This window comes from Chelmon rostratus, chromosome 18 (assembly GCF_017976325.1).
Source record: "Chelmon rostratus isolate fCheRos1 chromosome 18, fCheRos1.pri, whole genome shotgun sequence".
Lineage (NCBI taxonomy): Eukaryota > Metazoa > Chordata > Actinopteri > Chaetodontiformes > Chaetodontidae > Chelmon > Chelmon rostratus.
The window spans coordinates 21,710,619-21,724,181 of NC_055675.1; the positions used below are offsets into that span (position 1 = coordinate 21,710,619).

A 13,563-nucleotide genomic window follows, 5' to 3' on the forward strand; every position below is an offset into this window, starting at 1 on the left:
GGGGAACAGATTTTGATCTGTTCTAACTGCCAGCCATCATCAGCTTTTTCCGCTGTATTTTCCCTGCGTTTTGCACTGGTGGTCATTTCCTGTCTGACTTACCTTTCAGGTATGACAGCTGCCAGCAGGGTTCACAGGGGGAGCCCAGGTCTCTGGATCGCAGCTACTCTGACATGGCCAACCTGATGAAGCTGGAGGAGCAGCTGAGCCCAGCATCCAGAGGTTATCCAACCAGCTGCAGCCAGGAGGGCGACGAAGACACCACGTCGGTGGCCTCCGACCGCTCGGACGAGACCTTTGACATGGCCAAGGGAAACCTGTCGCTGCTGGAGAAGGCCATCGCCCTGGAATCAGAGAGGGCAAAGGTGATGAGGGACCGGATGGCCTCGGAGCACACGTTTCCCCGTCGAGATCACCACCATCATCATCATCGCGGCCAGGGTGAGCACAGCCCAAGGCTGAGCGAGGAGCGCAAGTCCAGGATGCACCACGATGGGTTGAAGAGGGCGTACTACCCTAAAGGTAGGCAGCGAAAAGCCCACACACTGACCCTCGCCGTGTCATTATTGATCTATGTTCAGCAAAGTTGTGAGACTGTATATGTCGGTTCTATATGTTCCTCATGGACGCTGCTGGAAAATCTGCCAATCAGAAAGTCTCCTGGAGCAGAGATGCACCAACATGAAGTCTGTCGTGTCATATCGTGTACGAAACTTTCATTTTGGCCGTGAAAGTTTTAATATTCGCTGCAGTTTTGAGCTCTCGCCTCCATGGAGAGTTTTGTCTACATCTTCTCTCCATCCATGTGATCGTACACTCCAATATTTTACATCTGGGAAAGTCTGGGAGGTTTTTTCATACCAGGACTATTTTTACCACCATGGCTGGACTACCACAGGCAAATTTCGTTCAGTTAGCCAGTCAGTGTGTAGCTCTACACCATCAAACTACATTCATGCTCACCCGAACAAAATAATGTTGTAACAATTTTAAAATTAACATCTTGTTAATTTAGAGAGAGAATTTACAAACAAAGAATAAACAAGCTTCAAACTGTGCAGAAAGAAGAAAAGTCAAACTGTGAGACGATGAAAACAATAAAAAACGTCTTCTGCAGCAGAAAAAACTTCAGTGTTTGAGCTGTATTCACAAAGCCGTCATCTGATCACATTTCCTCTCCAAATTGTGCCAATTTCACATCACCTCGTTGCATCACATTTGACCTGAATTTGTTTTACTCCAAAAATCTGACCCCGGGTCAGCAGGGAGGAACTTTATCTTGTCTGCCTGACTCATTGTAGCCCTCAACACTGCAGCAGCCGGAGGCTATCAGCGCTGTAGCAGGAAAAAAACCCACATAACTGTAACTTTAATGTGAGCCTTTTCCCTCCCTGATTCAAGCGTTTCTGTGCACATTGCAGGGTTGAATGAGTTTTCTGACCCCTGGGCTCTTAAAACCTGTTAAAATCCCATTGTGTTATTTCAGAAATGCTGTACATGGCCGCCGATGAGATAATGGCCACTCATTTTCTGCATTCAGGACCAACATGTTTTTTTTGGTTTTTTTTGCAGATGCATGGTTTTCCTCTGACAGCAGCTTATGTTGTTAAAATAGGCTGGTGTGGGAACATCAGACGGCCGGCTTGTCAGGCATGAGTAATGGCAATCTGCACGGCCCGTTAGGAGAGCAAATCCATCTGTGGGACGCTATCTGCGGCCTATTTCTCTAAATCCACTCAAATCCAACCTCACGGCCGCTGGGAGGGAGTCAGAGCTGTGCAGCCACACCACAGACTCAGATGGGCTTCAGACTGCTTCATTAGCCCAGAGGAGGCTGTTATCAGTCCACAGGAAAGCTTTCCTTATGATCAGTAAACCTGGTACAATTCCAGGTGTCAGTTCCTGGTTCACAGCTGACCCAAGTGCTGCTAACTGGAGCTGATTCTCCAGCCAATATGCCTAAATCCACCCTCTTAAAACTGTAGCCTGCCATTTTGATTCACCTCATTCATTCAGCCTGTCACTGTGTTCATGTTAGCTGACTTCTTGTTGGTAGATTTCTTGCTGTTGGTCTCTAGTGAGTGATGCGTCCCTCCCACAAGTGTGATTTTCAGTCGTTTTAGTTTAAATCAATATGTTGATTGAAGAGTCGTCATGTCGACTAACAGCAGATTGTACAGCTCACCTGTGCTTGTTATCGTTTTTCTGTGATTTTTCATGAATGTAACTCGGCAGCTAGCTAGCTGTGTAGAAAGATGCAAACAAAGCTTTGATTGGTCAACATGTGGGCGGCAGTTCAGAGGTCGAGAGCCAGGCTGCAGCCAAATATGAGCCAGAGCCGGTTCACATTTGGTCCTTTGATAGCCGACTGGTTACCTGTCGACCCAACACCACCTGCCTCTCACTCTTCCTGTCTCATCTCTCCGTTCCAGACTCTTCCAGAGGCGAGAAGAAAGAGAGTAAGTGTCCGACGCCGGGTTGTGACGGGACTGGTCACGTGACGGGTCTGTACCCGCACCACCGCAGCCTGTCCGGGTGTCCTCACAAAGACCGAGTCCCGCCTGAGAGTAGGTCCACTGCCTGGATGTCAAGCTGCACTGAGAACACACCCAGCTTTAAAACGCTCTAAATAAGAACAGTCTGACAAGTCATTTCGGCTGGCGTAACACTTCAGTCCGGTGGTGGAGGTTGTGGTTTTAATTGTACAATCATTTCTCAGAGGCAGAAAATCATCTTATCGGTTGAGTTGACCCCTGAGCGACGCTATAAAAGAAGGAACTCTGGTGGAACAAATACAAGTAGGAATGTACCAGTAATCACGTATGAAGCTCAGCCGGTACGAGATTTAGTATGAGTCACCCTGCAAAAACTCAGCTCTCAAAAACAAGAAAAAAGCAGACTTTAAAATAAGAAAAAATGATCTGACAACAGAGCAGGAAAATTTCAGACATTTTCAGAAATAAAAAAAAGGAAAATATGTAGTCTGAAAGAAGCACAGTTATCTTAAAAGTGGTGCAGCCAGAGTAAAAACAAGTACAGTTGTCTGGATACAAAGAAATTCTGACTTCAACAAAGCAGTTTTTTGCTGGTCAGTGTCAATCAAACAGCTTTATAATTCTAGAAATTCTACTTTCAAGCATCAAGTTAGTCAGAAGCAGAAATAAAATCTCAGCCAGAAGTTATAATATCTTAGATAATAAACGAAAAAGCTTGAAACAAGAGAAACGCTCCAACATAAAAACGATCATATATTGCCTTGATTTAAGGCACTTAAATCACCTTTTGCTGTGTAGCTTTTTTGTTTGGTTGTGGTGCTATAAAATTGTTTGTGAATGGGTCTAACGCCACATTTACGTCATATTGTTCAGGCTGTAATTACAAGCAGCAGCTCAGAGGGGAAACCGTCATCACGTCACATCATTTTGAAGGTATTGAATATTTCCAGCAATGAATCAGTGGCAAAATGTCTGAGATCCAATATTAAATGCATTCATTCAGCTAATTAAAATGAGTTAAACACTGTTTCTTCGTATCTGGTTTCACTAGTTAACAGACAAATAAATATCATATAATGTATATAACGTATAGAATGATAAAAGGAGCTGATTTAAACCGTTTATCTGGAGTGACTACAAGGCTAGCAAAGAGGGTTACTGCTGCACTGTGGAATAATGCTCTCAAGATGAAAAAACTTGAGGGTTTTCCATTTTTCCCATTGTGCTTGAATGCAGCATTAGATACAAGACTCATTCAGGGAAAATGCGGTTCTTAATCTTCAGTTTAATCAAAATAATCCGATTCTTTGTGCCTCTAAGAAATGTTTGTAGATCTGAAACCAAAATCTTTTTTTTATATCACCTTGAAACAAATTAAATATCTGCCCATTTATTACTTTGAACTCATTATCTGACAGTGTTTAGATGTAACTGGCGACACTTCAGTATTGTCCTTTAGTGTACACAGAATGCATTTCCGTTCACACGGTATGATGGCTGCTGTAAATTTAAGATTGATCACTTACTTAATGCTACAAAACTGAACAGGTCAGACCAGGAAAATGTCACCTGATCAGAAAACTTTCAAAACTACAGATATTTTTCTCTTGATTTAAAATGGTTTAAAGAATGAACAGTGACTTCAAATGACTTGTTAAATGGACTGTGTCGCAGTGAAAGTTGGACAACATTGAGCATGTTAGCTGTCCACCATCATGCATCCGTCCTGCATGACTCTACATTTGTGCTTTGTTGTGTCGACGGCGTTTTATGGATCTGCTGAGTCTGACGGGCTAAAAGCTCCACGAGGAGCCGAGGATTTGTTGCTCATTTAGAAATGTTTTAAATCAGAATTCAAGCGTGTGACAGAACATATTCAGACTCCTGGTGGTTTTAACTTTTTGATCATTAGATGATCGCTGCAAAACATTATCAAGGTTTAGAGTTTTAAAGACGAAGCACTCGTTTGTTTTCTTCAGTGTGTGCAGTGAATGTAAAGAAGTGTTGCACACTGAGCATTTTACGCTCTCAATCGTTGGTCCTCTTGTGTTTCTGGCACAATAGTTGTTTTTTTTTCTTTTCTGTGCTTTAGTTTTTGTGTCCTCCTTTTCTTTCTTTTCCTCCTCTTCATTACACCTGCCTGATGTCTGGTTTTGGTCTCTGTGTTGCTGACGTAACGTGAACAGCATGAACATCAGTTTGATCCACCTGCTGCTTGCACAAAAAAAGAAAAGAAAAGCTGCATGAGAACATCTCCGAACATCTGAACCTGCTTTAATCACACACACTAAACTCACAGGTGATATGTTACAGGACATTAGATCAAACCGATCTGGGCTTAGCTCCTGCAAAATGAAAAAATATAAAGAAGAATAGAATGCAATACAAATTAAGAATACTACAAATAGCAGTTATATGGATAAATATAAAGCTGAAAATATCTAATGTTTTCTTTTCTGTGCAGAGCAGCTACATTTCAGCAACGACTCAATTTTTGTCTAATTAATTAATTAATTATGAAGTGTTAAGAAGTGATGAGAATTAATAATTAATTCTCATCACTTCTCTTTCTAAGCCAAAAAATATAACTCATATAACTTTAAAACAAAGTATTATTACCATAATTAAATAGCAGTTTTCCAAAAGTAACTTGATGTTTCACAGTTTTCCAAAACTTTTCCTGTGTTTTCATTGAAGAAGAAGTGATTTTAAATAGAATGCATCACTAAAAAGTAGTTATACAGATTATTTAAATTATGCTTCATGGCATATTTTCAGTGCATGTTTGACATGAAAACCTATCACACTAAAATACACAGTATTACACAGTATGCAGTACAATTGCAGTGTGTAGAGACGTGCAAGGAATTTTGCTGCTGCTCATCAACACAAAACATATGAACAGAAGTGATTTGGATCCATGGTAACCTTGGTTTTAACACAATATTTAGTTCTTCTGATGGAAATTCATGAAGCACCGTATGCTCATCGCCCCACACGTTCTTCCTCCACCATCTGCAGAGTCATCAGTAGATTTGAACAGTGCACCACAAACTCTTGCTTCCAGTTTGTTCTCGTCTCATGAAATTTCATGAAATGAGCACAGGGATCGAAATGCAAATGAGGCTCGTGTTTCCCCAGCAGGAGAGGATTACATGTAGTTTGTGAGGGCGAGATTTACCTCCAGCTTCAGTTTACTGCAACTGGTGACAAACGTTTTCTTCTGGGAGGGACGTTTCCTTTGATTACTTACAAGAAAAAACCTGAAGTGGAGCTGCTGAGGTAGTTAAAGTGAGAATTTTCACTGCTGAACTGTTGTTTTATGGGCCAACAGGTGAAAATGTGTTTTTGCCATTAGCACATCATCCTTTCGCTTTCGCTGGAGTTTGTCAAAACACTGAATCTTTGTCGCTGTATTCATCACCACCTTTTGAAATGTAGCGTGTCAGTGGTGCAGCTGTAATCTGTGCATGCCTAACCGTCGTAGCTGATCGCTTGGTAACTCTCCTGTCTGCTCCTAACCCTCGCTGTCTTTCTCACCTTTTCCTGTCTGTCAAAGTCCTTGCCATGTATGAAAATGTTTTAAAGTGCCCCACTCCTGGCTGCTCTGGACGGGGTCATGTCAATAGCAACAGGAACTCGCACCGCAGGTGAGTGAGCGTCCTTCAGCCGGGCCGCTAACAGCCGAATAACACCGCCGACATGTGAATGTGGCACATTTACAGTACAAATACTGTAAGTTTTCTTGTTGTTATGGAGACCGATTGCTGACTCATTTCAGTGCTGCCTCTCTGTTTTCTGATTGGTAGCCACAACTCGGCTGGCAGAATGTCACACAAAATTTGCATTAAATAGACTCAAGCCTATTTGACTTGATGTGACTTGTCACGTCTAAGAATTACCCAGCGTGAACTAAGAGCTGTGAAACAAGTGAAACATAATTCATCCCTCAGCGAGGATCTCAGCCTCTCAATGTTGACCATTAGATGATGATATATTTTTCTTTCAAAGCTGCTTTTAGTGTTTTTACACAACTGAGACCAAGATTTTGTCTCTGTTGATTTCATTGGATCACAGAAGTTGACTCTTCTGAATAGTGGTCTTGTTCTTCCAGTTTTAAGATCAGGGGCCAAGCGTTCACAGGAGGTCTCTGGTGATCTCTCGTTTCATGTACGACCCTCATATGTGAGATTTGTTTTTTGGCCTCTAACATTACAGTTTTTCTCCCAAAATGAGCTGCTGGTTTATCTCGACCCAAACGTGAAAAACTGCCACAGTTCGTCTGAAATAAAATTTTGTCTGTTTTTAATTCTATCATGCAAAAATTTACAGTAGGTGCACTTAGGAAAAGGTCTCACATTAAAGCTTATATTAAAATTTTGAGCTCAAGGTGTGTCTGCATCACGCCGGCAGTTCAGCTGTTTCACAGGCAGAGCGGAGCATCACATGCAGGCAGCAAACATGCACGCATGTGCTCGCACGCACGCACACACACACACACACGCACACACACGTACTTCCATGTATATTTTTGAATTATGTAATGTGATTAGGATTCACACTCATTTTCTCGCACATGTACGTAGAGCCTCATATCACAGACGCACACAAAGTCTTACTGGAACACACATTAGCATACGTATCTGCACACACACACACACACTCTCTCTCTCTCACACACACACACGCACACAGTAAGACAGTTACAAATTAGCTCACAGACAGCAGCACACGTGCGCTGGCAGACAGAGGAGCACACATACACTCGCTCAGACGTGGCTGCAGGGTGTGTTATGTAGCACAGCTCCGCTGGGAGAGGAAACAATGAACTAGCTAGCCAGCTTAGCTCCTGTTAGCTACCAGCTCACACAGCTTTCATGTCTGCCAGTCGCCATGGAAACGCCTTCATACCAGCAGCAGCAGCAGCAGCAGCAGCAGCCACCGTGCTGATCTGTCACACATTCCTCACACACCCCTATCATCCTGTAAAATGTGTGTGCATCGCATGTGTGCGCCGGCAGTAACGATTTTTGGTTCCTTGTGTTCGCGAGGTGATTGGGATGTGCCCGGAGTGACACAGACAAAAAAGGACAAAGTTTTGGTTTCACATATGAACTGCTTTCTTTACCCCAAAATTCACACCAGCAACTCGTGAACTCTACGAAAACTGTCCGTCCAATCAGCTCCAGCTTTATGTGGGTGCTGGATGAATGTCAGCGGCTGGGGGGAGTCGTGGAGCTGTGAGGTCTGTCTGATGGAGCTAAACCAGCAGCTGCAAGCCTGTCAGTCAGTCAGTAAACCAGTCAAACCTGGAGTTTGTAAACCAGTCAGTAAGTCAGTACATGAGTCACAGACTGTCAGTCAGGAACCAGTAATGCAGTCATAATAAAGTAGGCCATTTTCAATCCATAATTCATTCCTGACTGCTGTTACTGACAGCTGAACCACTCTTCATTCAGAGCCAGATGCTGTGTGTGTGTGTGTGTGTGTGTGTGTGTGTGCGTGCGTGTGTGTGTGTGTGTGTGTGTGTGTGTGTGTTCAGTACAGTATGTAACCAGGCCGTGTGCTGTCTCTCCCCCCGCCTCCTCCAGTCTGTCCGGCTGTCCCATCGCTGCCGCAGAGAAGATGGCGAAGGTCCACGAGAAGAGCCACTCGACTGACAGCGGCAGTAAGACCAATCAGACGTCAGACCGTGTCCTCAGGTACCGCCCACTCTGAACTCAGACCAACATTAAAATACAGTACAACCTCAAATTGTCATATATTAATGAGGGACGCTGGTGCATTTAAATGTACACATATGCTAGAAACACAAAGTCTTCCTCATCTTGTTTGCTGTCACCCTGGGTTTGGGAAAGAGCCGTAAACTACATTTACCATTTTGTCTCAAATCAGGGATGCTGAATGGTGTTGAATGAGCTGAGGAAGCTCAATAGTACAGTAATACTGTAAAAACAGTCCAGCCAGGACTCTCAAAAACTTCTATTAGACAAGAAGGCTTTGGCAAATTAACTTTTATCAGTCTCTTAAATCAGTGGTGCCAAAATGGTCCAATGAACCACCAGAACATAAACCCAGCCTGTTCCCTTTTCTGCATTGTGAGGGAAGTCTGCATGCATGTGCAAGAGTAATTGTATTTATAATTGTTATGTAAATTAGGGATTTTGAATGTTACTGTGAAATCCCTACATGTTTGCAGATAATATGAACATGAATCAGCTGGGGATTCTGAATAGTGCAATAAAAGTAACAGCCCATCTTGCCTCTCATGACGCTTCATAAGAAAAATGCGTTGGGAGATGTTTTTTAGATTCCATATGTCCTATAAATTGAGGATGCCAAATGGTGCAATAACGTCACCAGCAAATTAACTCAACCTTTTTCCTTTTCTGGGTTGTCTGGAAGCTAACATGCAATCTGAAGCGGAACATCTTTCAGTCATATGTTTAGCATGTTCGAGTACGCTGTGGATGCCAGACTGTGCAGTGAACATTGTAAAAAAAACCAGGGATGCCAAATCGGCAGTAAATAACCAGCACAGAAGAACACAAAATAACTGTTCTTGTTGGTTGTCTCATAAGAGACAGAACAAGACTGGATGTGATTTTGAATGTTTTAGTCATGCAGGCTAACCTCTAATTGTCATGTGTTAATGAGGGATGCTGAATGGTGCACTGAAATCCAAGCGTAAACCATGAATACAGTCCCTCCCTTGTTTTGTTTATTGACATTTTGGGATGGGAAAACAGCAGCAAATTGTGTTAAACCTTGATATTTAAATCAGGGATGCTGAATGGTGCAATTAATTGTGTTGGTGGCAAGCAGCTGCAGATCATACAAACTTTAAATAACTCAGGAGTTAATTAAACTCTGCACATTTTTGCTTTTTTTTCCTCAATCATGGAGAATGCCAAATCATGTCAACAGCAAACTCTACAAACACAATAACAATGTGCACAATTTTGTTGCTTATTTCCTAAGATTTGGAACCGTATTTGTTTAGTCATGCAGGTAAACTATTTATTGATAAAGGACGCTGAATGGTGCAGTCAACTTTGCACCATACAAACCCTGCCTCTTCTGCCTCCGATTGCCTTTCAGGCCGATGTGTTTCGTCAAGCAGCTGGAGATTCCTCAGTATGGCTATAAAAACAACGTTCCCACAAGCACGCCACGCTCCAACCTGGCCAAGGAGCTGGAAAAATACTCCAAGACCAGCTACGACTACACCGGCTACGACAGCCAGCATGGCAGCTACGGAAAGAGAGGCCCGACAACCAAGTCCCACCACGGCCGAGACACCTCCCCAAAGGGATACGATGGTAAGAAAAATGAAAATGAATCTCTATTCATTTATTTCTCTCCTTTGTTTAAAGGATGTGTGGCGTTCTCGTTTACAGACATCTTTGCATCTTGTTTTGGCTTCCTGATGGGAAGAAATATGTCACAGTGGGTGGCAGCACTACACAGATGTTTCATCCACGACAGTACAATACTGGAATTTAAACAAGTTAGAAGAAGAATAACAAGGAGTAACAACATCATTATTTTTCAGGAAAAATCTGTCATGTGCAGTCTTAATCGCATTTTCTGCTTATTGATATGCCAAATTCACCAGCTCCGGTAAATATGAAGAAAAAAACATCCCAGATTTTTCTTACTATCTTTTACTGTCAGTCCTTTGTCTTTTTGAGGGGAAAAGAACCTGCAAAATGATCCCACTATGTAGGATTTTCTATTCATTTTCCTACTCTAGGGAGAACATTTTGTACTTGACGACAAAAGCTTGACAACACGCACACACCGCACACACACACACACACACACACACACACACACACACACAGACTCACACATGCTCAGTACTCAGTGTATTCTCTTTGTTATAGCAGTGAAAGCGCTGGTGTTTTCCGCCTCTCCACATGGCTAGAGTGAAAGCAGAGCAGAGTTATGGAAATGCCAAGCTAAGAGCCTGCCTCCTCTGAGCAGTGGATGGAGGGATGGAGGGAGGGTGGGAGGAGGTGCAGATGGAGGGATTGTGAAACAGGAGAGAGATAATGGAGGCGAGCCCTCTTTCTTTGGCTGGGAGCCATTAGTGAGACGCAGGCAAGAGGGAGGTTTTTAGACGAGGTGTCTGCGCTCCAATCCGTCACGACTCGCTCCCTCCTTTCTAACATCCTTCCCTCCATCAGCATCACTCCAGCCTGCTGAGCCCCGATCGCCATCACACCAGCATACAATCGCTGTCTGTCTCCCTTTTCTTTGTCCCTGCAGATTCCTCTCTTTTCACCTCTGCCTGTCTCATTTTCCTCTTACTCTCTGTCTGGTGATATTCTATATTTTTCTTGTTGTCAACAAATCCCGTGTAAAGACCAATACCAGCTGTGTGTGAGCCTGTCCCTCAATACTTTGCGACTTCGCCATCCTGTCTGTGGCTCTCTGCTCCGAGCCCATTTGCTCCTGCTAAAGACATAAATTATCAAATATGTTGTTTTAATGTATAGTTTCTTTATCTAAAATAATCCTGGAACATGATCAAACATCACTTCCATCAAATGTTGCTTAAATAGGAGAAACTGTGTATTTGTTGGGGACTATTTTCAGCGGCGGATTCACTGTCATTTGGCGCTCTAGTGAGTATTTGGGGCAGCAGGATGGTGTATGTGGGATTGAGTCAAAATAAACTGCAGTGTGTGTTCACGATAATGAAGGAAAATGTGCAACAATATGGCCCATTGATGTCTTTTTAATAGTTTTTGGACAATAATGGAGCCCTATGGCACAGAGGAAGACGATATACTTATTAGTTCATTGATGGTTTCCCTCTTCACAATACATATATGTATTTTTTTTGCATATTTTAAATGCAACAAAACTCCTTTGTGGAATTTTAGATCCCCTCTAATAATCCATCTGCTGCACAGTTTGGCAGAGCACCAGCATCGTTCTAACAAATCAGCCATACGTGCGTTCATCCCCACAGCGAAGCGCTACTGTAAGACGTCGAGCCCGGCCAGCAGTACGACCAGCAGCTACGCGCCCAGCAGCAGCAGCAGCCTGAGCTGTGGAGGAGGAGGTGGTGGAGGGGGTGGAGGAGGAGGAGGAGGAGGAGGAGGAGGAAGCAGCGCCAGCAGCACCTGCAGTAAGAGCAGCTTCGACTACACCCACGATATGGAGGCGGCCCACATGGCAGCCACGGCCATCCTGAACCTGTCGACGAGGTGCAGGGAGCTCCCGCACGCTCTGGGAGGGAAACCCCAGGACCTGCTGACACAGGTAGTCTGAGGCGGTGTTCACCAACGTCTGCCTTCATAAATCTCATTCACACACAAATGCAGGAGTGGGAAAAAAGCAATGCAATGATTACCAGGGTGTTGTTTTTACACGTTAAGGATGCACTTTAAAAAAGATGTCAGATAAAGTATTCAATAAAAAGCAGTAAGAGTTTGACTCATGTTCATCACAGTGAGGTTTTAGAAGAGAATTCAGGTTTATTACAGCTTGAGTGTCATTTTGGTCGTGCTGCCCTTCTTTTCGAGGAGTAATAATAGCATTGTGTCCACCAAGGTAGCTGTTGAGATCTGGGAACATGATGGAAATCGCTAAGTCTGATGGTTTTTCAACCAAACTGTCCGTTTTAAACATCCATCACAGTTTACAGATTCACTTCTTGGTTCAGCTTTCACCTACTATGCTTCCCGTAGTTGTTCTCACGCGGTTTTCTTGTGAATTGAGAGATTATTACCTACATTTCAGGTGTGCTCACTTCCTGTTTAACCTCTAAATAAAATGGTTTAGATAATGTGGATAAACAGTTTTTTTTTTCCATGTTTCCAGATCTCAGCAGTCAACTTGGTGAGTACAATGTCATTATTACTGTTAGAAATGGATAAAACTACAAAAAAAAAAATGACAACAAGGGTACATTCATGCTGGTAGTTTATCTGAATATGTGGATCAGATAGTCTGAAATTAGTTCAAATCCAAGTCTCACAAAAAAGCGTGACTGACACTGAAAGTCTGAGGCAGATGCTCGTATTGATGTTTAAGAGTTTAAGAACTCGGGTGCTGGTTTTTAACATTAACACGTCTCATGAGGATCCACTAAAGGGCCCCTGACCCCAATGATGTCATGAGGGTATTCTCCAATAGCTCAAACTTTCAACAGAAAACCTGTTATTAAGCTGGGACATGTAGCTTGTAAGACATTGGAGGGTCTCATGATTACGGATGATTAGGGGAACTGTAGGAGCTAGTCGTTAATTATGAGTTAGTCCACCAGCTTTACTCAGACTGCACCTGTTTAATTTTGGTTATTGTCTCCAGCCACTGTTATTTCTTTACACCTGAGATCATGAGATCTCTCCTCGCCTGTCTCCATCAGAGTCCGGTTGGCGACCTGGACGACAGCGGCGCGGTGGACGTGGCCGGTCAGCCGGGCGGTCCGGAGGGCAGCGGGACGGTGTTAACCCCCCTGCAGCCGATGTCACCCCAGCGGCAGGCTCTGCTCAGCAGCCGCTGCTACCAGCTGAGCGAAGCCGACTGCTGGGACCTCCCCGTCGACTACACCAAGATCAAACGGCTGGGAGATGAGCAGGACCACAAAGAGGTAACGGGAAGGTCTACGCCACCTGGCAGAGTCTTCACTGTTTGTCACTGAATTCACACCTTTGGGGTGCGAAGTCCACAGTCTTGAATTTGGAGGCTTTGTAAAGTTTACAGTTTTGAGTTTTACAGTTTGCAGATGTAAGAATATGTAGTAACACTTTATTTCACAGGTCCTTTATTTTTTTTTTCCTGGAACAAATGTATTTGTTACTAATTATATAGGCTGTTAATTTACTTTGTTCAGCTGCCTGAGTTGAAGGCAGTCATTGATTAACAGAGGAATTTCATCCAATATTCAGAAATTGTTGCAAACAAATTTCCCATTTGCATGTTCAGCTGAGCTGCTGCGCACAAATGAAAGTTGATTGGAATTAATTCATTCGAATTACATACAGTTGCTCCTTTCTAAGAAACTTCCTATGAGATTATCAGGAATTTACTGACCCACAGAACAAAGAAG

General features: G+C 43.3%; 1 protein-coding gene across 1 annotated transcript in view; it reads left to right on the forward strand.

Annotated features, from left to right (window-relative positions):
- myt1la (myelin transcription factor 1-like, a) overlaps positions 1-13,563 on the forward strand; it is a 49,618-nt gene that overhangs the window by 21,804 nt on the left and 14,251 nt on the right. The window contains exons 9-15 of the mRNA XM_041958727.1: positions 129-522; positions 2,433-2,567; positions 6,055-6,145; positions 8,087-8,197; positions 9,597-9,817; positions 11,479-11,774; positions 12,880-13,115. Coding sequence (XP_041814661.1) covers positions 129-522; positions 2,433-2,567; positions 6,055-6,145; positions 8,087-8,197; positions 9,597-9,817; positions 11,479-11,774; positions 12,880-13,115 — 1,484 coding nt within the window. The remainder of the gene's footprint in view (positions 1-128; positions 523-2,432; positions 2,568-6,054; positions 6,146-8,086; positions 8,198-9,596; positions 9,818-11,478; positions 11,775-12,879; positions 13,116-13,563) is intronic.